Here is a 27,983-nt window from a genome sequence, read left to right on the forward strand (position 1 = left end):
TACTGTATGTAGGCGTGAATTAAATTTCACATGCCAGGGACATTAAAGGGCACTCCACCTTTTTAGAAAATATGAAATACGTAATTTTCCATCTCCGCTAGAGTTAAACATTTGATTCTTACCGTTATGGAATCCATTCAGCAAAATCAAGGACTTTGCCGCTGTAACATGGCTGCAGCAGGCGCAATAATTTAATTACGCACTAGCCGAAAATAGTCCCCTGCCAATGAAAGTTACTAAGGGGACTATTTTCGGCTGCTGCGTAATATCATTGCGCCTCCTGCAGTCATCACAGCAAAGTCCTTGATTATTACGCCAGAATGAGAGTATAGTTCCTAACCATATCGGCCTAGAAAATCACAACTTTTAATTTTCCGTCGGTCTTAGTACCCGATGTGACTACAAAAGAGTCGAGTTTTAAATAGGAAACTCTAGGGGAGCTGGAAAATAAGCATATTTAAAAAAAAGTTAAGTGTCCCTTTATGAGAGAATGCAGACCAACACATTGAGCAACAACATCACATACATCTGATTGCCACACACATGCATGATATCATGAGATTCATGACCTACAGTAACTACAGAGAAAATGTACTGGATTATTATCATAGTGAAAGATATTTCATTATAAGCAATCACTGTTGCATAAAGACTTGATCTTGAAATTCCCAAAAGAAGAATTTTTGTAGACAGAAGTGTTGTGAAATATAAACAGTGTATTTGGTAAATTGTTATTCTTGTTCAAACCCAAGTGAAAACAGAATGACTGTCCATATGATCAGATTTTTGCTACTTGACAACAAATGCATAAATCCAATCTACACAGGATATTCTCATGATGACAAGATCAAATGTTATTCTGAGTCAGAAATAATAAAGTAATGAATGCATTTTCATATCATAAACTACTTTGAACAACCTGTCCAACAATGAATCTGATAACCACTCCCCCTTGCTCATTATCAGACATAATCTATGACATTAAAGGTTAAAATGATCCAGTAGAAGCTTCTCCGGACCAGAAGAGAGGATGATTTAAGTCAGGGGCGGTTCACGACCCTTTCAAAGGGGGGCTTTAGCTATCCTGTTGCTATTCCATTTATATTTCAAATTGCTTGCTCACACTTTGCAAACTAAAGCTATGGGGATTTTAGTTGCCCACAAAAAACAACATATTTTTTTATACAATGTCTATATATGTCTATATACAAGAATATGAAAATTTTCATTTGGGCTATTTTAAAATTTGGCAGTGTCATTCATAATACCCAAATTTAACCCACACAAATGAAATTTCTGTTCATAGCTCACTGCTCAGCCTCACAAACACAAATCAGATCTTTTAAATGCTGGAGGACAGAAATAGCAAACAGGTGGAGAAAGAGTTGGAAACAGAGGCTAATAAATATATAATAATAATATATTTAATATATAAAAATGTATATAGTAAAACTGGCCTAGATTTGGCTTCACATCCTCTCTGAGGATTATAAGCCAAACCCACCCACCCCCCAAAAATCTTAGGGCCATCTCTGACTTGTGGAGGAAACTTCAAGCCGAGACCTTTTGAAATGCCTCTGACAGTAAATCTTTTAATTTCACCACTTGTTGCCTCAAATGCCAGTCTGCAATTAGGATAGCAATGTGCCCCAAAACCACCAGGGTGGGGAGAGCCGAATCTGATGGGCTCAGTGGCATTAGGGCTGAATTAAGCCGGGATGAGTCAGACAAGAGCAGGTGGGAGGGAATTTAGAGACATGTGGAAATAGGGTTTGTCCCAGTGAGTTAGTGATAAGACATTAAAAAAACAAATAAAGATGCAGAAGGCATCATCTGTCAACTAGACATTGGGAAAGGAAATTAATTCATAACTTTCTTAAGGAAGTATCTTATACTGCTTTATCTTGATAGAATATTTTTAAAATACATTGTCACAGCCCTGCGTCTGCAGTATATTAAACCTCACTTAGATTTCCTTTATACTTCACCATTTCTGTTTCAACCTAAAAATGTCCAAAAAGGTTCCCTTTATTAGCATTAGTTAACTTAACTACTCCGGTTATGATAATGTAACAATGAACAATACCTCTTTACCTAGTTCTTAAAATACACTAAAATATAAAGTTATGTACATTGAACTAAGTATAAGTGTATTACCTAAAATTAAAATGATTGATAGATGCTGTATGCTCATTGTAAAATCATATTGTAAAGTGATACCAAAGTTTCTATACAGGATATAATAATAATGAATTCATGAACTGTAAAAAGTAAAAGTTGGATTAATAAAAAATATACTGCAACACCTAAAACAGAAATAAAATTTTCACTTAAAGTAAGTAAACTTAAATTTTTTTTAAGTAGTTTCAACTTTTACTTTTATACTGGTTTTACCTGAGAACCTAATCAAATGCATGTTACGTTATCTTTCATTATAAATGAAAAGACACACCTAGTTTCACAAGAACAACTAACTGACATGTGGGCATAAATAGCACTTTACCCCAAATCTCACTTTGTGGAAAATTTAAAGACGCTGTGTGTACAATGTGCTGAACTGAATTTTCCAGTTTCTTAATGTTCTCATGGTATAAATGATTCACTGCATTATTCCAAAGAAAAAATGCTCTCCCTTTTGGGTAATGTCAACGATATATTTTATTTTCCATCCCTTTCTCTCAAGTCACTTGATTATATTGTGATATCTACTGTAAAACACACTTTAAACAGATATAGTTGTAATATTGACTCGTACCTTATTTTGCTAAAACGCAAAACATTTGTTGACAGCTAAAAAGTGTACACTACTAAAAGTAAGACTATTCCTGTAAACACCTCTGTTTGAGTTTAAATATTTTAATTTAATGATAATTTACTGCATATTGTCATTAGACTGTGACTTGTATTGAACCCACATTTGGCATTTGATATGAATTGTGCATGAGTTTTTTCATTGACAGAAAGCTGTTTTGAAACCAAACCCACTGCGAGTTACAGCCCATTTCTTGCTATGTACCTGCAACCATTTAACTGGCAGATGCTTTCTATTATTACAGCGCAGGAGAGGTCTTCTTCAAACCCCAAACAGGTGGTTGCATTTTTTACAGCTCTCACAAATAGCTCAGATACGGGATAAAGAATGTCTTTTGGAAACTCTTACCCTCTTTTCCTTCCCGCCTACAATATAACCAGACCCCCTGAACAAATATCAGCTACACAAAACTATGGGTTGAGATCCAGCGAGATGCCAGACAGCAAATAAAGTAATAATCTACTACTATAACCAAAACGTATCAAATGTAATTCAAGTGTGAACGGGTTTAAATATGGCACAGAATTCTAAGCTTGATTTTTGAAAGTTGAAGCATCTGTGTTATGTCAACACGAAGCATTTCCCCTCCTACTTCGACCACAACAACATTTCACATAACAAACAAACACTTAGATAAAGTCAAAATGTAGCTTGGCTGACCTACCAGGTATGATCTTCATGAAGTTTGGAAGTCTGAAACAGAAGAGATGACTAACAAGAGCAAGAATAAAGATCAAGAATGAGCCTCCGTTTGTTTGGTCAGCACTGTGCCCTTCTTAGTTTTGACAACCCATGCCTGCTGTTGGGATATGTCAGCTCTGCTTCCCCTGGTGGCTTTGCTCTTTGGTGGGTGGAGGCAGAGGGGGGCAATGGAGAGTTGGGGTGAGGGGCGTATGAGAGGGGATATAAAACCTTGTACAGATATAAATATATCAAGCAGGGTAAGCTGCTCATTTAGGCACACTTAGAAAATGATGAAACCGTTGTGGCCTGCTTTGGCTTGAGAGGACCTGATAGAGATCAGTTTGTCATTGGTTGGTGGTGGAGTTATTCTATGACACTGCATCATAAAGCTCTTGTCTTGCTCTTGGCACCATGACGCCATTTTCATTGACGTTTATATGGAATAATTGGCATGAATAAGGCTTATAATATATTGCAAAGTCTGTTTAACAATTCTAAGCCACATGAGTGCATGAATTTATTTTTTATTGCCTTTAAATGTGGAATGAAGTAATGGGATGCTTGGCATGGCTGGAGATTTTCTGCCTCTTTTGAGCCATATCATGAGCCTTTTGAGACCTCCCATGGTGCCAGACTATGCTAAATATACTATAGTTTACATAGCAGTGCACTTAAATTTGCATATGTGATTATTAATCCTTGTGTTGACAGTATGTTTACATTATGTATGGCTGGACTTAAATTTGATATTTAATGGAATCAACACTCGGCACTTGCGCATTTCTTTTTTAAGTAGCAGCATTTACACTGAAATCAATCACCGTAATAAACTTAAGCAAATGAAATGTGCACTAAATATTCTTTAGACTGTAAAAACATGTGATGAAGACTTAACTGATATCAGACAGCGGTATAATTAAAGTGGTTTAATTTTAGATAGGGGTCAGACTCCATTACAGTGGCTGCCATGTTATGATCCCATGACCAGATTACTCATTTTATCAAACACATTTTACATAGTTGCAAAATCAACGGGTGACCAAAACCCATGTGAATAAAGTTTCTACAATAGTAAACAAAAACATTATTTTGCATTCACCCAGTGGGTGTCAAAGTGCAAGAACAGTCAATCTGTGAGACAACAAAAATTACTATGAACCTAAACTGTCGCACAGTTTTGTGAGAAATGCCGGCGGGGAAATCAAGTAGAAGTTCATGCTTGTTTTTAAAGATGCTCGCCTGGGGAATTTTAATTATGCTAAGAGATTTAAAAGAACTTGATGACATTTTTGTCACGAACACCACAGAACATAATAAACTCTGTCCCTGTAATATTATTTCAGTGAAACATATAATAAATCATTTACATTTTACTGTCAGACGAAGCACAGATGTTTTTTGAAGCAGCGTTTAGATTCCTGAGATAAAAACACCCTAAAGGTGTTCAGGCCTGGGCTTTATGCTGTTCAGTCAAGTTCTTTCACATCAGACTCTATCAACCACCTTTATATTATTTATATATTTAATTATTAAAGGGATAGTTCAGCAAAAATAAAAATGTTAAAACTGTATGAGTTTTGTTATTGTGTTGAATACAAAACATATATATTTTGATCATAGATAAGGTTTATAATATATTGCATATTACACAGTTGACTTCCACAGTATTTGTTTTGCCCACTATGGAAGTCAGTGGGTACTGTCAACTGTAGCACCATCATTTTTTTTAATATCTTCCTTTGTGTTTAACATAACAAAAAAAAAAACTTAAACAACATTAGTGTAAGTAAATGATAACAGAATTTAGCTTTTAGGATGAACTATTTCTTTAATGCCATTCTAGCATCTAAGATATGTCTATACTTATGGCAAGAACTGGTTATTTACACAAGTTTAGTTATCTATACCGACCATTCCCAAACTGCACTGCAGGTGGTCCGTGTAAAGGCAAAATAAAATATAAAATAATATATTTTTTGAAGAAAAATATATTTTTTAAGAATATGTTTTAAGAATCTGTTGTACTGATGTGATGACCAGTTATAGTTTTAGTGCTAGGAAGCCTATTTAGAGGTGCAGATAAATTCAGGACTTTGTGTAGACATATTTTATTATATAAGTATTATGAGGTGGTTCACGAAAATTCTTTATTACAAATAGTGGTCCGCACACACAAAAAGTTTGAAAACCCCTGATCTATACCATAGACCGTAAAAAAATATGGACGTAGTGTCCGTGACGTCACCCATTGGTTTGCGAAGATCGTTTTTGAAGCTTTAAGTAGGCGTTGCCTGCCGTCGTCATCTTGGCCGCGCATCACCGCGAATCACTCACGGAAAACCGAAAATGGGTAAAGAGGCGGGACATGTGTGAAGCTGAGGTGAATCCACGCCCGTCTATCGCAAGTCTAGTGACAGCAGTGGCTGTTCAACGTCACTCAAGCTGCCACGCCCTTAATTATGCTGAAGTTTAAGGCTTAATATAATTTAAACGAATGAGTTACAAAAAAATTCACCTCCTCACAGTTTTCATGAAGGGCAAAATTAGCCATATAGACCAAAAACACTTTTTTTGTACCAGGCTGTAAACACATTATTTTCTACTGTAAAGTTGGGCATTTTTAAAATGGGAGTCTATGGGAATTGGGAGTCAAGGGCCATTCCACTGAATCTGTACCATTTCTGTCCCCAGAAATTTTAACTGTTTAAAAAACTATATAATTTAAACATTAATAAAAACTAAATAGAACACTGAAAAACAGCATTATTTTTATCTGGCCCTGCTCTCTATCTCTATACTTTACATTTAAATATAAATCATGGAAATGGTTTTTAAATATAAATCATGGAAATGTCATATCTTTAGTTTTCAACTAAAGATATGACATTAAAATCATATTTATAAACTACTGTGCACATTAATGTATTTGTTCTAATGCTTTCATTTGAATTAAACAAACATTTCCTGGAACTTCTGTTAATCCAGTTGCTGCAGGAACTATTTGCTAATTGATATGCTCATTTTTATAAAGTCATTAACAGAATTGGAGACATGTTGACGTCTGAAAGGCCAGATAGATTTTGCTTCTCTGAATTTAACTTAAGATGACTCATATACTGTATCATAATCACATGCCATTGAGAACATCAGAGGGTCTGTCATAACATCACAAACATGCAGGAATGTAGGCTGGAGGTGGACAAAGAATCACAAACAGCACACTGACACAATACAGTGTTACTTACAGTGGACAATGCTACTAAAGATCAAACTTCTGCTCATACACAACATACTAAAGACCATGTCCATACACTAAACACCATTCATATTTTTCCCAGATGAAAGGAAATTTCATGTAGTTAATTTATCAGTGTATGACTGAGCACCTGTTGAAATGCTTCATCTGAAGGTGATAGAAATAGAACGGCTATGAGCACTGGACATACAGTAGGGGGCAGCAGAAAATTACTTAAGATGCGTACAATGTCAAACACATCTGACTTGAGTTTGACTTGTTTTCATATTAGCTGACATCTGAGCATAATATAGTAAAACTTACACTTCAAATCTAATAGCATTCAGCTGGAATTCTGGAATTCTCATGGGAATTGTGACTTATCCAAAGTTATGATAAACAGACTAGCAAACACATTAAAACAAAAGGCTGATCATCTGTGTATCTTTCCTATGTGAGACACCTACTAAACACACCCTTTAGATTGTGCCAAATCTAAATACTTACTGTCAGAGCTTCACACCACCCATGATCCAGCAACTCCCACAGGCTTTGCTGCAATATATTTAACCACTCCAATATACAAAATACAATGCTAATTGCTACAAATGCTAACAGCTAACATTAACATTCTTGCATTTAGACACACAACTGGAATCCACATGAAAACAAAAAACAAAAGCCGCACACATTCCAAAGATTTCTTTTGCACAAGCTGGTAGAGATGGAGTTGAGTAAGACATTGAAGAATTTGGTATGAATAACCTTATCTGCAGTATGCCCCATTACATAATACTGAAAGCAGCCACAAGACCCCAGTTTATAGCTGATCTCTGAAAACCAGAGACCAGGGAGAACAAACCACAGGAAATAACCAAACACACATGCTTCCTGCAACAATGGCATACTCAATTCTACAGGTTTTGTTGTTTCATGAGTCTCAAATGGTATTAAATAGTTGTTGTTCTCCTCAGAGAGCGAATTACTATAGCACTACATTGTGCCTGGCAAAAGGGTGGGAAGAACTGACATCAAACATTATTGTCCAGTCAGAAACATAGTGCTGGTTAACTGCTTATTATAACCGGTCTGGTTTTCCCCTTCCAGACCAATAAAACCTCACAAGAAAATCACAATCTAGTCACAAGCGAAAGGGAATAGAAAAAGAGTGATTGTGAAATTTTGGATGCATAATTTGATGTTTTGGGTGTGGGTGTCAATCACTAACAGAGGTTAATGTCTCCAAGTCAAGTGGAAATATGCCCAGATTTTCTACTTCAGAAAGAAACAGTAGCAAACAGGGAAGGTTGAATAAAAATGCCTCCAAAAAACCATGTGATCATAAAACATATTATGACTTACTGCAAAAAGTAAGCATGCCTTTTTGAAAAATTAAATGCCGAAGCACATGCATGCTTTACCTCGTGTTAACACATAACCTGCTGTTTTTTAATCCTAGAGAAATTAGACACAATTCACTCTCAACAATTCTACCTACATACAATGTTACACGCCTTTCCAGCACAGCATGCCCGGCAGCCTAATAACAGCACAACTATTCTAACACCACAGTAGTCACCTTGAACCTCCCACACAGCAAATACAGATGGTAACTGACATGAAAAGAACATAAGAGAAAGAGGGCAGAAAGAACAGTAAATGTTTTTTACCTTCTATGAAGTTGGGGAAGGTCTTTTGCTCTGGCTCTTGCAGTGAATGATCCCAAAAAGTCTCTTTGTCAGGACTCTTCAGGATTCCCCGCTCTATGGCCAGTTCCTCCAAGACATCATAGTCCAAATCATCTCCTGGAATTTCTTGCAAAGGAGGTGCAACAGATTGATCCGATCCAGGACTGGCAATCTGTTGCACCTCAACCACTTCTTCCACCACAACGATCTTCTTCCGCATGGCTTCGTCTACGGGCTGCTTTGGCGCGTCACACGTGAGCTCTACAGAGGAAGGATGGCCAACGTTGACAGGCTGTGGAGGGGCCTTGCTATCCGACAGCCTGTTCTGCCTGTCTTTGCTCTGCCGTGTTTCAGGAGCAGCAGAGGGTTGTGCAACACTGGGAGGTTCCCTGTGGTCAGGGAGGGGGTTGGACTGAGCTGAGACTGCTGCTGCTGACGCTGAGGCTGCCGGTGCTTCCCTCTGTCTCTTGGTGGAGGATGTTTTTTCTTTTGGAGCCTCCCGTTTCTCAGCCGAGAGCTGAGCAAGCTCCACCTCCCTTTTGTGAACCGGGGCCTCACTGTGTACAGCTGTGGACTGCATGCACTCCACAGTGTGCATTCCTTCAGATGATGTCTTTGCAGAATCATTTGTTAAAACTTGCTCCGGATCTTCGACCCTTGCAGGGTCGACTTTACTGGAATCCTGGGCTGTTGTCGCTTTTGCCTCGTCCACAGGGGGAGTTTTATCAGCCGATTTCTGTTTCTTCTTCTTTCCTTTTGAAGGCTTTGATTTAGCCTCTACAGCAACAACCGGTTCCTCAGTCCATGATTTTTGTTGAATTGAATCCCTTACACAGGGTGTCGCTGTTGTAGATTCCAATTTAATTGCAGTTTGCTGAGTTACCTCTGAAGTCTTACTTGTGTCAGCTGTGTTTAACTTTGCATCAGAAGCTGTAGATAGGGACTGAGATACAGGGCTGGAATCAGCCTTATGACTTTTAACCTGTGACACGACCTCAGCAGTAGAAATAGCTTTAGCCTCAATCTCCACCTTTGACCTCACAGTTTTGTGATCTTTGGATGGTTCTTGGACGTCTTCAGTCTTTTGGGAACCAGGCCCTTTCTCATCGCTAGAAACTATAGGCGGCACTGCTGTTGTAGCCGAAACAGTGACACTCTCCTGTAAAGAAAGCTCAGGAGTTTTCTGTGGCAAATGAATCTCTGATTTCGCTTCAGCAGTGTCCATTGTAAAATCAGCTCTATTTTTAAACACAGATTGCAATGCTGATTCTGCAGGCTTGTCAGGTATTTGTGTGGTGACAGAGTTATTTGTCTTCACCTCAGATACACGCACAGGAGACCCATGATTCGGTGCAACAGAGGTATCGTTTGTAGTGGCTGCATTTGCATTAGTGAGAGGTTGTTCCTCCACAGCTTTCTGTTTTTTCTCAACCTTTGCTTTTAAGGAAATAGGCTGAGGAGCATCAATATCAGGTTTGTTATCACCTGTTACTGTGGATGTTGTTTCCTGAGAGACCTTGATAGCCACATCTTCCTTGTGATTTTCTTTCTCTGCTTTAATAGGGACAGAAGACATGGAGGATTCAACTGTTATTGATTCAGATGATGAGAAAACGGCCACATCCTTAACAATTTCAGTCACAATTGTTTTCTGTGTTTTCGCCGCCTTCTCAACCACTTCTTCCTTGGGTTTCGCTTTGTCTGCTTCAGTGCGTTCAGAAAACATGGATGTTTTCACTGTAACTGGCTCAGCTTTTAAAGAAACATTTGAGACATCCTTAATAATTTCAGTCACAACTGTTTTCTGTGTTTTCTTCACCTTCGATTTTGATAAAATAGGTTGAGGAGCATCCATATCTATTTTGGTATGACCTGTGGTTGTTGTTTTTTGAGAGACTTTGATAGCCATCTCTTCCTTGGGATTTTCTTTCTCTGCTTTAGTGGGGACAGAAGACACTGAGGATTCAATTGTAATTGCTTTAGATGATGAGGACACAGGCACATCCTTAATGATTTCAGTCACAGCTGTTTTCACCACCTTTTCAACCACTTCTTCTCTGGGTTTCTTTTCGTCTGCCTCAGTAGGTTCAGAAAACACAGAGGATTTTACTATAACTGGCTCAGCTTCTAAAGAAACATTTGAGACATCCTTAATAATATCAGTCACAACTGTTTTCCGTGTTTTCTTCTCCTTTTGTTTTAAGGGAGCAGGATGAGGAGCATCCATGGCTTTTTTGCTGTCACCTTTAGATGTTGTTTCCTGAGAGACCTGGAAAGCCACATCTTTGATTTTTTCTTTCTCTGCTTCAGTGGAGACAGAAGAAATTGAGGATTCAACTGTAATTGACTTAGATGATGAGGACACAGCCACATCCTTCACAATTTCAGTCACATTTGTTTTCTGTGTTTTTGCCATTTTTTCAACCACTTCTTCCTTGGGTTTCTCGTTGTCTGCTTTAGTAAGTTCAGAAAAAAAAGATGATTTCAATGTAACTGGCTCAGCTTCTAAAGAAACATTTGAGACATCCTTAATCATTTCAGTCACAATAGTTTTCTGTGTTTTCTTCACCTTCGATTTTGATAAAATAGGTTGAGGAGCATCCATATCTATTTTGGTATCACCCGTGGTTGTTGTTTTTTGAGAGACTTTGATAGCCATCTCTTCCTTGGGATTTTCTTTCTCTGCTTTAGTGGGGACTGCAGACATTGAGGATTCAACTGTAATTGATTTAGATGATGAGGACACAGCCGCATCCTTCACAATTTCAGTGACAACTGTTTTCTGTTTTTTCTCCACCTTTGGTTTTGAAGAAGCAGAAATAGAAGCAGTTGTTTTGCTATCACATGTTACTGTGGATGTGGTTTTCTGGGAGACTTTTAATGCCACCTCCTCCTTGGGTTTCTCTTTGTCTGCTTCAGTGAGTTCAGCAGACATGGAGGATTTCACTGTATCTGACACAGCTGTTGATAAAACATCTGACACTTCTTTGGGTTTTTCTTTAGCTGCTTCAGTGGGGACAGCAGATTTTACTGTAATTGACTCAGCTGACGAGGAAACATTTGACTTCATATTTTTGTTCACAGGCATTTTCTGTGTTTTTTCCACCTTCAGTTTTGAAGAAGCAGAATGAGGTGCATCCTTAATAGTTTTGCTGTCACTTGTTACTGTGGATGCAGCTTTCTGAGAAACATTGATAAACAAATCCTCCTTGGATTTGTCTTTGACCTCTTCAGTGTGGATATGAGACACTGAAGATTGCTCTGTAATTGATCCAGATGATGAGGAAATCGTTTGGGCATCCTTCATAATTTCAGTCAAAACCGTTTTCTGTGTTTTCTCCATCTTTGGTTTTGAAGGAGTATGATGTGGAGCATCTCTAGTTGTTTTGCTGTCACCTGTGAATGTGGTTTCTTGAGGGATCTTGATAGCCACATCTTCTTTGGCTTTTTCTTTGACTGCTTCAGTGGGGACAAAAGACATTGAAGATTCCATTGTAATTGCTTCAGCTTTTGTTGACACCGCTGGCACACCCTGAACATTTTTGGTCACAACTGTTTTCTGTATTTTTTCTACCTTTTGTTTTAAGGAACCAGGACGAGTTGCTTCCTTAGCTGTTTGGCTTGTGGATGTTGATTCCTGAGAGACTTTCATAAACATCTCTTCTATGTTTTTCTCTTTTACTACCTCCACGCTTGATAAAACGGTTGGCACATCCGATCTTACATCAACCTTTTGTGTCTTCTGGATTAGTGTTGTCTTGGTACATTCCCTGAGTTCCATGTTCATCATCCTTTCCTGTTTGACAGGCTTGACATGGTGAGATTCAATAGAAGGCATATTGGAGATTGTATGCATAGCAGCCTTTCTTCTAACACTTGGTTCCATCTCTTTGGTGTGACTTTGAGAAAGCATGGGCTGGTCCCTGGGTTCCCATGATTCTTTGGGTTTAATCTGACTGCTTCCTGTTGGACGGCCTCTAAATCTTGGGGTTGGATTGGATTCCATCATTTCCGCCTCGTCAGTACTCATCATTTTGCGGCGGTATTCCTGGCGATCAAGCAGAGCCTCTTGTGTTTCTGTGCCCATCCTACCTGGTTTGGGAACATAAGAAGTTGGACCCTGAACGGCTTGTACCCGTGCCCCCTTTGGGGCGATGGGCAGAGTTGCAGCTGACCGTCGTACTCTCTGTAGTGGGGTGGGCACGATCTCTGAAGGCAAATGCAGGTAATCACGCAAGTAAATAATTCCTGGGTTAGTAAGGTACCAGTAGAAATGCCTCCATGCAAAGGTCTCCCTCACATATGCCCTGGACTTCAGTGAACCCATAGCTCTGATCACCTGCAGGTTATCCACACCAGGAATCTCAGGATGCTTGATCTGCGGCCGCTTGTCTTTCTTGGCCACCATGACGCCATCCCGAAAGAGACGCTCATAGATAGCTCTGAGGTTATCAAGGGGCATTACCATTCCAGCCACCATCGTGCTTCCTTTGTCTCACAGCGTATGAGTAAACAGGAACAGCAATGCCAATAAAGAACGAATCAGTGAATGACCTCACTCCTCTAGGTCCTGCAGCAGAGCCGGCTGCCACGTGCTAATAATTCACTTAAGAAAGCTAAAAATAAATACAACCTGAAAGTCCTTGTTTGTCTGTTGTTGTTTAGCTAACTTCCCTCCTCAGAAAAAGTTTCTTCTTTCTTCTTAAACTTTCTCAGAGGCCAAGGAAAAACTTAGAGAAGGAAAACTGTTCCCTTCTGTAACCAGCCTTCCTTGCAAGTGAGCATAGTCCGAACTGGCAGAGCTGCAATGAGAAGGGGTGTGTGTAATAAGAGCGAAAGAGAGAGAGAGAACTGTGAGCCAGCCAGCCCCTCCCACCTCAGTCAGGCAAGGAACAAACTGTTAGAATGAAACAGCCGGGTCGACACACGTTTAACAGTTGTAACATATGGCTTGAAGTAAATAGTTGCATAGATAATCACTAAAAGTTGACCAAAAAAAAGACAACTCTAAAAATAGTGAAAAGAAGTGCCGGATCAGCACACCTATGTCTCACTGAAGCATGTGTACAGCAGTGTCCATGAGGAACCACCCACGGCACTTTTACAGCACATGTAACACAGCCCGGGGTGTGTTGGACAGTCTTACAAACCAACAGAAGTAGATTGGTCATTGATAACTTGTGAGGTAAAAGGAGACGCCCTTTACATGTGTCACACACCCCTCTAGGCAAGTTTACACACTTTATATCATGTGACAAAACACACCTTTTTCCTTAAAGACACTTGAATTACTCCGAGAAATCTTTAGATTTCACGAGTGCTGTTTTACGTTTGGTTATTTGACCACATGCTATATGCAAATAGGAGCGGCAGGGACTCATTTTGATAAGAGAAAAATAGGTTGGCTTAGATAATATGAGCATGAATAACTGATGAATAAACCTGATACTATACAGGAAGAAAAACAATACAGATTTCAATGAAAAGCAGTATCATACACCCAGCAGATCCAATAAAAATCATGCACAATTTTTTTTTAGGTTTAGCTCAGATCCTTGTTGTGCAATCACATGTAGAAAAACAATAGACTAGAACAGAAAAGCAGATGTTAATTTTTAAGCTCCTACTGAGGCTAAGGCAAATTTACAATGCAGAGATTTGGTTGCTGGTTTGTGTTTTACATAAATGACGCAGCATTAATATAGTTTTTTCTTTACAGTAACATCCAAGTTATGGAAAATTTGCTAAAGAAAATAAAAAGACAGTAAAAAGAAGTTTTAAAGTTATAAGCACCGTAGGTTATAAGCACCATTGGCACTAAAGTAACATGATGCAACAGTGTGAAACACACAATTTGTTAAGACCGCTATATATCTCAATATAGCTTATGTATTTTAGCTTTAACAGTATGAGAGAGTACACTAAATAAAGATCTGTGCAATGCTAACCTTTCAAAGGAACCAAGAATACATTGCCTGATTTGTGAGGGAGAGAAAGGCAGGACAGACACAGACAGATGCAGAAACGGAGCACAGAAAGTGAGAAGGCTTTCGTTTCACCGATTGTCTATTACGGCTTCTGGAAAAACTCAATCGATACTTCATAATGCAACCTCTTAATCTCTGCAATTACCATTTTTTTCTGGTAGGAAAAAGTGGTCGCACACACAGCACTGCAAACCTCAGACGGACCGCTCACAAATGTTGTGACTTTAATCACCATGGAAACAGACATACAGTGTGTCATTTCCGGGAAAGTCAAAGATCCTCTTTCGCCCCTCTCCAGCGTCATGAAAATAACTTGTGGGCAGCTGTGTGGGACATCACAGCACACGTACTAAAAAAACAACCCAATCTGTCAGATATAACGGAGTGAGATGATGTGCACAAGTTAAACTGCATGATGCAAAGATACGGAAATAGTGTAACAATAATGTTTAATAAAAATAATTTTAATAATGTTGTATACAAATGTATTGAGAAATTATTTACTTGATTTTTTATCAGTACAATTTTACTTATAGAATTAGTTTTAATTAACTATAATTTTCCCTTTGTAAAAACTATTTTATATATTTATAATATACTACATATAATCTAATAAACATTTCAAGCACTTGAATTTTTACTATACAAAAAGTATTAGTGGTATTCAGTTTCACAAGAAGGAGCAGTAACATATCTTTGATTCTTTCATTTTTCTTTACGCTTGTAAAAACACCTTGGGGCATGAGTTTTCGGCCTGACTGGTTTTGGCTGAAAGCTCAGTTTAAAAGTCTCGTAAATAATTCAGATTGAAAGACAAGAGGACAGAAGTGTGCACTTTTCAACAAGATTAAAATATTCATTACACTTAATATTATTATACATAAAAATAGTTCATATTGCATATGATGTTTTATTCTACATATTATGTATGTGTTAAAAAGAACACATACCTGTATACATGTATGTATAGAATTTTTTGTTTTCCTCACCTTTGTAAGTTGCTTTGGATAAATGCTTCTGCTATTTTAATACCTAAATCTTATGTAGGCCTAAATGTAAATCTATATGCATGTATAAAAAATTAACTAGTGCACTTATGCCTTAGGACAGCTTTACAAAAATAAAATCTCTAAAAGCAGGCGAGATTTACTGTTCCCCTTTTGTTCCAGTATTATATGAATGTATATTCTTAAAGGAGCTTACTCTGCACAATGTTTCTCCATGCAGAAAATAAGGTATTGTTTGTGAAATATAGATAAAGAGACAACAGAAAATGAATTAGAGGTCATCTAATCTAATCTACAACTGACTACATGCCCAGTTTCCTATAATAGATATGGATAGTTGGGTACGTGCCCAAAAGTGTTCGCTAGATCTCAAAAACACGTGCCTTCCCCCTTCAGGCTGCTGACAAAGGTCGACATGCCCACGAGGTCAGTTTTGCATGTGTCCCTGGAAACAGAGGGACTCAACCAGGTGAAATATAATTAATGACCATGTGACTTTTTTTACATACTCAGGAAAAATTTCAGTTTAATTCTCATGCAGGCATAAAAGCGCCTTTCAAATCAAAAATGCAAATTTTGGGAAGATCAAAATACTAAATGGGTATTACTGGCAGTTGCATCACAGTGTCAGAGGCAACTTGTTTTTGGATCTAAACTAGAACAATGCATGAACAGTGGAGCATGATTTGCAAAAACGACTCTACAATGCAAATCGATCCGAGTACACAGAATGCAGCTCTGTTAATAAGGTCACAGCCTTTCTAAAGTACACAATACACTCTCTAGCTTTCCAACCCAATATTTGCTAACACACTGAAGTCATCATTTTCTATTGTGCTGTTGTGTACCTGTAGCCTTACTGGAAAATGATGTACTTTAATTTTTATTGTGTAAGCATATGCAAATTAGGAAGCAGCAAATATCATAACAGTCAGATCTACAAGCGTTCAAGTGTTAGTAGGTGAGCGTGCTGTACCTGACGCTGTGTACAGAGCTTTAGTGTCAACACGGCTATGGGCTGTAGCCTCTCCCATCAAAACCACCAATATCACCTCTGACCCCCAGCACCTGTTCACACCCAAGATGAAACTGAATCATACTATGCTCTCATGACTCTCACTATGCCAAATATGGATGAAAGGCGGATCATCCGCATCTATTCAATATTCTGTGGTGCCTTTACTCACAGTGTATAATACCTAAACCATCACACAGTCACTTAGTGCTAAATGAGGCACAGTGTACACTACAGTATGTGTATTTAAAGGGTCTTGGGGGCGATCTCTGATAAGTGACCACAAAGGCTGAATATAAATCCTAAAATAGGCAACAGTACTCACCTGTTTCTTAAACAGTCTTTAAAATAGAAGTGCAAATGGGTGAATCCCATTAAGAAACGTACAGGTCATATTTCAGCTCAAAAATAAAATAAAAAACTTTGTGCAAAAATTAATTTCAAGACGGCCATTACAATAATGACTATAAGATTAATTCACATTGTGAAAGGGGAGAGATGGCTTTAACTGGATTTTATACCAAAAATAATTTTCATTATTTTGATTTTGTTGTGAAATGATCCAGACATTTCTTGTGGTTTTCATGTGATTCACACAGAAAGTCCTAAATACGCCTCTGTGTTCCTCAGAACGTCCCACACAGAACAAATAAATACTCAAGAAGTACATTTGAAATGTAATTTATTTCTGAACACAAGGAAACTAGCACGAAGGCAACAGCAGTTCCCTTGTAGCTCATAAAAGAAAAAAATTCTGCACATTCCAATCATTTCTCCTACAACAAACAACAGAAACTGACATGAAAAATCAAGCCGGTAAACCTTCGGAGATGTGCACATGGCTCTTGTGATAAAGATGACATGTGCCCTCAGGACTATTACCGTAGCAGGGAGAAATAAGCGCTAACTGGTGCTCATGGGAAAGATTCTTAGATTTTACGGCTGAAGCTGATCCAAGCCAGTAAAGAGCTGTTTCCAAGGTGTACCTCATGAACATTTCTGAAATGGAGGAAATTCTCATGCGGCCAGACATTTCAGTAAACCACTGCTTGTTCTGTTAAACCATTTTTTAATGAGAAAACAACACCATTTCTTATCCAAGTGAATGTAAATATTGTGTTAGCGACAAGTACTGCACCTTTACAAGCGTAATTAGGAATACAAATGAAAGCAATGATGTTTGCACCTTTTTAAAGACAAATGAGGTAGTGTTCGGCAGCTTTATGTTTGCACATGCATTATGATGGAAATACATTTAGGGGTGGTTTCACAAACATATCTTACAAAAAACAAACATTACTGGTGTACATCTTGAGGAAAAACAATGGGACTGGTATATTTTACGATTTCAGTGCAAGCTGTTTTCAGTTAAGACTTGAGCCTGGGACTAGACTTGAGCTTTGTCTGGGAAACTGCCTCTTGCTAAATAAATTAGCATATCAATAAATAATGTTACTCTATTCAACATCTGAAGTGGATCAAAACCTTTCATAAAATGCCAAATGCATAAATAAATAAAATGTTCGAGAATCAGACAGTCAATCAATTTATGCCAATAATATTTAGCTTGTCTGGAACTGAGCACACATTCATCCATTATACTGTATGACACTTGTATTATATGCGAGTGGCCCCTACACTAATAAGATTTTGCTTTTCTTTCCTTGTCCCGTCCTCAAACCCGAGCACACAGTGACTTAATCTAAGTCGTTTACTTTGTTACTTTTGTCATCTGTAATTTTTTAAAATAGTAGTTTTTAAATAATTGTGAAAAGCACTTTATAAAAATAAATTGAATTTCATTTAATAAAAGTTGTCTTTAAAATTTAATAATGCCCATTATTTTCTTTGATGGCAACTTTGATTAACTTTTTATGATCCACTTCAAATGTTGACTAGCTTAAATATATAATATATTTTAATAAATTAATCAAAATAAAATAAAATGCCAGACCTAAACCCTGTCAAGATTGGCTTACTGGCTAGAACCTCCCAGAACTCTTGGACACGCTCTCACTTTCTTAAAATATCATTTGTTGAATAAAACAAAAGGGCCAAGGACCGCAAATCCAATTTCACTGATCATTTGTGGCATTTTACCAGGAAGTGACGGTTTTATCCTCTGACGTCAGAGGTATATGGCGTGGGAGCAGAGGAAATAATCTTGACTTGGTTTGGAGTCTTCAGCGGCTATGGAAAAGTTGTATAAGTATGTACCATGGCAAAAAATACAAATCTCCTTTGTGTTCTCCACAACATGAGTCATGGATCTCCGTGATTTGTCCATTTCCTCAGTGGAAAGAAATACAGAGTCTCAGATTATCCGTCACCCGTCTGGCCAGCGTTCAACAAACGTCCAGCACACACTTCTCAAAGGTGCAGCGGGAGAGGGAACGGATCTCACCAGAACACTGGATAGCTCTGTGGTTGCCCATTTAAAGCTTACTGAGGTAATAAAGGTTGTGGATGTCTTAGATGTTTCTTCTAAAATTACTCTGGATAAAGGTGACACAAATGAGACAACTGTTGTAATAAGATTAATGCATATCGCACAGCTTGATCTCTGAATTTGATGAGAAATTTGTGAACACAGTTTGAGGTCTCTTTTTAAATATAGAGAAGACAGAAACAGGTAAGATTTTTGTAATGATGTTTTCTCAGGAGAAATGTCTAAGAAGTATCCGACTCCATTTTAGCTCCAGGAATAATAGATTTTTGTTCCTGTGGTACTAATCATTATGAAAACCATTGCAAAGTCAGCAACTTTTTACTCTGTTCTCATGTTCTTGCATGTTTCCCAATCTAATTGTCTGTTACATGTCTACTAATATAAGACAGGATTGGAGTTGGAGCGTGATAGCATGGAAGTAAAACACAAGAATGCTTTGGGAGCAGTAAACAGCTCCAGAGGAAAGGCTCTCGGCTGAGGTTGTTAGGAATTTTAAACAGCTCTGATTTCCAAACTCTCCTTTGTATGAGCGCAAGAGGAGAGGCAGCACTGTTAATGAATCTCACATCAGTGTGGGATTAAGGCCATCTTACAGGTTCACTTCATCTAATAAGAATTAAAGGGAACACTTTGCTCTCGACTGCTGGAAAGACTCATTGTGACCAGCTTGATACGTTTGCTCAATGGTCATTAACGTTAGGTCCAGACGGTCATAATGAAATCTGGGAACCAACATCCCTTCTTTCATGTTTAAATTTCAGGGTGGTTGATCACCAGCATGCATTGTGATCTGTATAATTGAGTCGAACAGCTTCACCAGCTGTGTTTTGTCTGTTCTGGGTGGTTGCAAGACCCTATCCCAAGTGTCTTTGATTATTAATTCTCTAGCTAAATACAGCCTCTGGTTTCTGTTTTATCAACAAAGCAATAGCACAACATCTGTGGTGTCATCAAAGACATAAGACATATCAAGAATGGGCACTTCTATTATTATGAATAGCGGACAATGCAATGCGTAATATGGCTGCTTTGGCTACGGAAGTCCCACCTTCAAGTTAAAAGAACCAATCATCAATTGATAAAGACCATTGTCTGGGGGAGGGCTCTCTCATGAGCCGCTTGGCAACCTGTGCCCATGCACAGTAGCTGAAATGACTTTGAAAAAGGTGTTTTAAAGCAATTTGAGATTAAGAAAGAAAAGTTATAATACAGGCGTCAGGGTTAATTGTTGGTTGACAATAAGGTGCTTAATTCTGATTTTAGAATGCGATTTCTATCTTTCCCAATTCAAGTAGACAAAATGTTAGATTTGCATGCCTGAAATAAGTGCCTGGAGGCGTTGCAAACATGGCCACCTAGTGGTATGACTTCCCTTATGTGTCACAAGCCTAGGATACACAAACAAACAGCAACAAAGTAGCGCAAACTGTGAGGTCAGCTCACATCACATTATGACCCATGAAATGTAAATAGTGCAGGATGAGTATGGTTGTATATTTGTTTATTTATCAACACCATTCCAGCATCTATTGCTACATTTATGGCACGAACTGGTTAATTCACACACAAGTTAATCCATACACAAGTTGGGAAAGGACAATTTGGCATCTCCATTACACATAACCTGTATGTTTTTGGACTGTGGGAGGAAATTGGAATACCTGAAGCAAACCCACACTGACACAGGACAACATGCAAAAAACCTTACCCAGCCAAAGCTCGAACCGGAGACCGGGAACATTGCTACCTGATACACTTCCACGTTTATGTTAAACCTGACAGGCATCACTAATAAACTGATATCATATCAACATATAATATGTTTACCCAAACTACAGAATTAAAATGTTATTTGTAAAGTTTATGCATAGTTTTTCTTGTTTAAAAATAAGGCTGAAATAAAATGGTGAGATGCAGCTTGCATGTCAGCCCCTCAGGATACAATAACCTCTTAATTCATCAATGCAGGACCCCGCAGTTGCTCTCGAAAACTGAACTGCCCTTTCTGGATGATGATGTCACTGGTCACACACTACTCTACAGACACCACCTACCTTTCTTCTTGCTGCGCCAGAAACGATCGCCCAGAATATCACCCATATCCCGGTTCACCTGATACTGCATATTTTATTTGCCCCGGGTGAGCGGACTAACTGCACCACCGCATCTTCCCCATGTGGACGGTAAAACACCATATAAAACCTACTCTCCCTGTAACGTGCAGGACGGGGGCATGGAGGACCGGAGGGGGCACATGTGGAAGAATGACAAGGGAAAGAAACAAGAGCCTCTTTTCATGTTCTGCCCACAAACAAACAAAGTCACAAAGTCTATAAATCTGCCTCGGCCGCCCCTTCTTATTCTTCCCGTGTCACATATATCTGTATCTGGGCCAGCGTTGTTCCAGCTACGCTTACACACAAACACTGCTTGTTCTGTCACACAGGCACAACACATTTTTCCTGCACTCAAGTTTATTGTGCTGTTGTGAAAGAGAAAGTTGCAGAGTACAAGCACATGGGTTTGTGCTTAGCGATCTTAGAGGCTATAACCGAATTTAGCAACACAACCAGAAATTGGGTTTTAGAGGTTGGACTAGCTTGCACCAATTATTAAACCAAAATTCCAGCCAAATTTATACCAATAAACATTCATTGGTTGAATTAAGGTTAAACCTTGGCTAAAGGATTTGGACCATCGATATACAGTACATTAAGACAAATGTCTTCACCATAGCAACCACACATCCAGCCCACCAATTTAGCACCACATCAATCCTTTGGGTCAATTTAAGAGGTTTAATTGCTCTTCACGGAGAGGGTACTTTTGTTAAAAGTTCATAAATTAAATTCTTGAGAGGTTTTATGCGTTACTCTTTATGAAAGTTTAGGCTTTTATTTAGAAAAAAAAAAAAACATTTATTTTACACATTTTCTCACATTTTTATATCTGTGGTGCTCTGGAGCTTAAAACCTTTCTTTTTTGATAACCCTAAGATGCAATTACTTTCAATTGTATCCATTTTTCACATGCATAACATACAGTTATGTATCTCTGATTTTACAAATTGGTCACTAGCTGTCACTGGGGCGGTACCCTTTCAAAAAGTACACCTTTGTACCTAAAGAGTTCATAATAGTACCATTGCTACCGATGAGTGCATATAAGTACCTTAAAGGTACATATTTGTACCTAAATGATATATATTAGAACCTTTTTAAAGAGTACCCAGTGACAGCTAAGGACCAGTTTTGACAATATTTTTATGACAGTGTACCTTATAATACTGTACACAGTTAACCTTTAAAAAAGCAGTTACATGAATACATGAATCAATTTGCTTTTCCACAGACCTTTTCTAATACTTATATAGACAATATTTATAGGCACACACTACAAAACATATTTATAGTACACACACATACAAAACACAATCAGCATTTAATATTTACAAAATATACAAAATATAATTTGTGTAAATTCAAACAGGGAATTATGGGAATGTCCTTGAACTGTTGTAACAGTTGCAACAATACAATACTGTAATAAATTATATTGTAACATTATTTTAAAAGTCCATATGTACTGTAGCTTCTTGTTGACTGTTATACAGATTTTTTATGTACTTTCATAAAGTAAACATTGTCATTTCACAAATTAAAACAAATGTTTTGTTAAATTTTTCAGATGTAAATTTTTACTGTACTATATGTGTGTACACTGTAAATAATTTCTGTAGAAATGACAGTATTACTGGGTATTACTGGCAACTAGCCGCCAGTAACTTACTGTAGATTTCACATTTATGTTATTTACTAGCAACAGTTTGTTCAAAGTTAAATGAACATGAAACATTTTCAGTCTTTATCTTCTACAGTAAGTTACTGGCAACCAGCTGCATAATTACAGCAATTGTTTTACAGTCTGTCAATTACTGTAGCATTTTCACATTACTTTTATAAACCCAGGCACCCTTTTAAAAACAGTCACTGCAAGAGTGGTTAAAGATCATAGTGAAACTTAACATTAATATTAAACTTAATGTTAATAATGTCTTACTAAACTTTATATTGTTTTAAAGTCATTATTGTAAAAATAAAGGGCACTACGGTTAAACACCCCCAGGCATTTAGTAACTCTTTTCTCTCAGGATTGCCTGAAATGCTTTACATTCCTGCCTGCACATGTTTAGTCATTGTTCAAAGAGATTTATTGTGAAATAGAAAATCAAGTTTTTGCAAGCCTTTCGCAAATGATGACTTTGATAACATTGATGACATTTTGAGCTTTCTCTACAGTGTAAAAAATGAAAAATACTTCAATTAATAACACTCTCAAAAATTTAGTTTATTCAACTTAAAGGAATAGTCTACTCTTTTGCCATATTAAACTATGTTATTACCACAACCTAGACGAATTAATACTGTACATACCTATCTTTTTTCAATGTGTGCACTGTACAGCGTGTTGTGAATGTGTTAGCATTTAGCATAGACCCATTCATTCCTATGATACCAAAAAAAAGTTTTATTTTGTGGCACCATACTTACTGGTATAACTCCTCATGTAACAGTCTTTAAATAGGGAAAACACGGAAGTGTTTGTTGGCTTCCCTGTTTGGTACCATAGGAATGAATGGGTCTAGGCTAAATGCTAACATTCATGATGCGCTGTACATTGCACGCATTGAAAAAAGATAGGTATGTATTAATTTGTCTAAGTTTAGGTAATAACATAGTTTAATATGGCAAAAGGGTAGACTATTCCTTTAAAGTTTCACTTATAATTTCTTTCTCATAATTAGGCTACTTACAGTACACTTAAAATTTAGGTTGAATGTTCTTTTTCTTTTTTTTAGGTGTTAACCAATTAAAGTAATTTTTTAAGTTGAAAACTGTACATTTTTTTAACTCATCATTCTACAAATTTACCAACAAATATAAAGGGTTGTTTGGTATAACATGTAATTACATTGACCTAATTATAGTAATGAGAAGTCATCTGTGGTTTTACGCATAGTTAGAAATACCACACACTTCATATGCAACCAAAGTATACAAAGTCATTTATAGTTTGGTATTTTTGTTTGTAGATAAACAAGCTCAGGTACAGCATAATCAGAGGTAAATATCAATAAACAAACACTCCCAACTGATTTGTCAAAAGGTACACAAAACTGAGAAAAAAGCAAACATGCAGAACAGTTGCTGCTGACTCACAGGACAAACATCACATCAGGGTGTGGCCAGCCCAAGCCTGTGGTTGCTATGGGAACATGAGTCACATGCGGGCGATCTGTTGGGTAAATACCGTCTGGACCGCCTGGACTTCAGCTTTAGCTTTGTTATTACCCCGGTAACAAAAAAGCAAAACTGAAACAGGAGCGCCATTCTTGGCAGACACCTTAGTATATTTGCATCCAAATCCGACCTTTACCAACAACCAATTCAATTCCCACCGGCTACCAACGTTTAAAACGGCTAGATGCTGTACATAAACACATAATAAAATAAATATGTATATCTGTCATTGATGATGTATAAAAGTGATCTATAAAACATCCCTTGCCCATAAAACACTATTTGCACAAAAACTAGTGATGTTTTCTATTGTAAATAGAGTTTTTGTTATCTTTTTTCTACATAATGTTGGAATATCTGTCAGTCATTATCAGCATATCTACTGGGATCATTCTGTTGTTCATTGAATTTCATTAGGCTGGATGAACCACAAGAGGGCCCTTGTCTTATTCATGTCTGTAAACGATAAAGGCTTTGGGAAACATTACTTATTTGTAGTCAGACTAAACAAGGCCCAGCAGTCCAAATGACTTTCTGCTCCTCCTTATGCTTTGTTTGGTGTAAGTTAATAGTTTACAGCCGTTTCTTCGGTCAATCAAAAAGTGAAGATTCAGTTTTTCCCTCAATTTACATTTCACAGAAATGGTTTATACAGTAAAGATCTTTTAAAGAATTAACAACAATGCACACAGGCAACTTTCTTTCTTTACTTTCTTCATGCACATTCTTAGTGTTTGTGCACATTATTCTCAAGATACTTGAAATGACTTTGACTTTACATCATAAAATCAATTATCAATGGAAAAAAAATATTCTCATTGAAAATTCTGTGTCACTTAGTAATATTTCATATTAAACAAGTTAAATAGACTATGAACAATGTTTCATTTTGACAAAAAAGAATGCATATCTGTTTCCGGTACTAAAGAAAATATTGCATATTGTATTTGATGTATGAAGTTCATATGTTTTCTGGTGTTCGTGTAAAGTAGCTCTACTGGGAGATCTTGTCGCTGACAATGCAAGGTTGTTATATTACATTCTGACGAATAGTCTGAATTTACTAAATAAGTCATATTGGATTAAAGTATCTGTTAAATGCATAACGAAGAATCATATTTGATCGTTTAAGATCTTTTAATCATTTAAATCTTTCTCCCTTATAAAACTAAATCTCCTCCACAATGGAAATTCCCTCGAGTGAATCCATCCAAAACCTTGACATTTTCAAGGAATGCTGAGCATTTCACTGTAACCCAGCCAGAGATTTCAGAAGAAGTCCATTGTTTTGCTTTCATTAATGTCACTCCATCAATTAGTTACTCAATCCAAAGTATTTCCTCAGAAACCCCAAACAGTGCTGAGAAGTCAAGCTCTCCATCCCACATCACTGAACTATTTAAATGTCAGATGTCTGGTGCTCTGCAGTCTGACGGGTGTGGTGGTTTCGCAGAAAAAGATCAGAATTAAAGCCTGTGATTTCGGCAGAACCGACCTGATCCAATCACAAACAAATAAACGCTTTGTGATCGGTTGTCTCCGCTCACTCTTGTGTGTTTAAAAGCGCTCATTCATGCTATGAGAAGCTGCCCTTGTGTGCTTCCAAAAACCTCAGTGTGGTTTGAGAAAATGCCATTTGTAATTCTGTATTCTGTGATTTGATATTATTTTTGATCTTTAAAGTAAACATCTTTTCAGCTAACAAATGCAATACAGCAAGATTAAGGGCATGGGGTCATCTAATTATTGCATACTGTATATGATATACTGCATATATTTGCATAGTCTTATATTCCTGGCCCCTCTATGGTTCTTCTTTCAATGCAAGTCCATCATTAATTATTTGTATTTTATTATTTGAGCAATTCCATGAAATGTCAATCAACCTTACCATGAACAAATATAACAGTTTTTACCAAAAGTGTCCATGACAGAGAAATGTTACATCCATAACATTGTTTCTTTTTTACAAATGCACGAATGAAAATTATATTATTGTCTTCCAAAAACGTGTCCTTTTTGTCACATCCATAAGGTGTTTATTTCACTTCGAAAACATTTGTATAGTGGCAAGAAACCAGAACATTTTTCATGTCCTGCAGGTAAATTTCAAAGCATTATCCAAGTAGTACGTTATAGAGTCAACAGAACGTGTACGTGTGTGTGTGTGTGTGTGTGTCGGCTTCTCTAGTTACATTCAGTATAAAGAGTATGAAGAAGGTTCGATTTCTTTGGAGAACAATGAAGTAAACTCCACCCTAACCAGCACAATGATCTTCACACACTATTGGGCAGCACTACACCCAAGGATGCGACTTTTTTAAGCAGGATTTCAAAAACAGCTGCGAGACCAAAGGCCTCACAAGCTTTAGTTCTGGAAAAACAACATCTATGGCTACAAAAGGGAGTCTCACCACACCCATGTTCAATCTTATCTACACTCCACTCCATTTCAATAGCTGTCCATAAAACTTAAGAAAAGATTTGTTGGGAAAAGAGTTGCCGCTTAAGTCAACTTGTGTGACCAGACAATGTCACTGAGATTAAGAAATGGCAAGTAGATGTAAAATGTGTTTATTAATTCTCGGACTAAACACAAACCTACGATAGTGTTAAATCGAGCAGTGTTGCACCTTTAAGAGTAAGCAGTACTTGCGTAACAGAGACATCTGCAGGTGTGCATTGCTTTGTAACAGTTCCTCAGCTTAGTGTAGGAAGAAAGCTGCAAAAACTCACCTGCAAAAGACAAACACACAAACAAACAGAGAATTACTTCATGGCCAGAGGATATTCAGCATCAGAATATGTTTGATTAAAAAAAAATGTATACAGAGATGCATTGTGTAGAATGATTCTGCAAAGCCAGGCTTGTAGCAAAACACTTATGGCACACAAAAGACTTCTAAAGAGATGATAAATGTTCATGCAAGTGCTAGACACAATGCAATTTCACAGGGAGCAATATTTCACAGTAACACAAAACAGAAAGCTTAATTCAAAACAGAAGTGTTCAAACACTGCCACCTAGTGTACGTTTACTGCTACTGAGTGCAGTGATTGAGGTGAACCAGATAAGTGGGCATACAGTAATGTGATCAGACACTCCAATAGAAAAACATTTTGTGAAGGGTTTTAGGACGCCTCGACCATATTTAAAGGAACAGTATGTAAGAAATTTATATCAATTAATCATAAAATGGCCCTGATATGCAACTAGACATTTAAAAATCATTTTCATTTCAAATACTTATATCACTGACAACAGTGGTCTGGCCAGGATATTGTCATTTAGAAAGTGGAGTTGCAGCCCTCAACTGATGTTTATGTTGTCATTTTGTGTATTGGCCACTAGTTGGGTGATTGCAGTACCAGTTTTAGCCACAAGTTTTGTTATTGCAATACCAGTTTTGGCCACAATCCTACATACTGTTCCTTTAAAAATGTAAGTGCATTAGATATACCAAAGCAAGTAGCATTGACAAACAAATTATGCTTTTAGTACAATTTAGAAAGTTTTAATCCCAGTGAGCATCCAAAAAAAAGTTTTGCTTAGTTAATGAAACAAAAGATCTGAATTCTAGCAAAGATTTTGTGCAAAAAAATCAAACTTCCATTAATGTACATTAACGTATTCATCCAACAGTTTTATCCAAAGTGACTTAAGACACAGTATTTGTGTTCCCTAGGTTTGAACCTGCACTGCTATTGCAATGCTCTACCACAAAGCTATACAAGAGGAGCACTTTAAACTTTTAATGAAACTTTTTGGTGAAAAAGGCATCCATTCGTCTTTAGCCAGTAAAACA

The 27,983-nt window shown here is 37.4% G+C and overlaps 1 protein-coding gene across 5 annotated transcripts in view; it reads right to left on the minus strand.

Moving 5' to 3' along the window:
• plecb (plectin b) overlaps positions 1-27,983 on the minus strand; it is a 144,510-nt gene that overhangs the window by 52,382 nt on the left and 64,145 nt on the right. For 3 of the 5 annotated variants that reach the window (XM_073811692.1, XM_073811691.1, XM_073811690.1), the window contains exon 1: positions 8,402-13,188. The exons of 1 other annotated variant lie outside the window; for it this stretch is intronic. In XM_073811692.1, the coding sequence (XP_073667793.1) occupies positions 8,402-12,899 (4,498 nt within the window). In that variant the 5' untranslated portion in view covers positions 12,900-13,188. Of the gene's footprint in view, positions 1-8,401; positions 13,189-27,983 lie in introns of those variants that run through there. One more of the 5 variants, XM_073811693.1, reaches the window with a different exon arrangement.

This window comes from Paramisgurnus dabryanus, chromosome 13, assembly GCF_030506205.2.
Source record: "Paramisgurnus dabryanus chromosome 13, PD_genome_1.1, whole genome shotgun sequence".
Lineage (NCBI taxonomy): Eukaryota > Metazoa > Chordata > Actinopteri > Cypriniformes > Cobitidae > Paramisgurnus > Paramisgurnus dabryanus.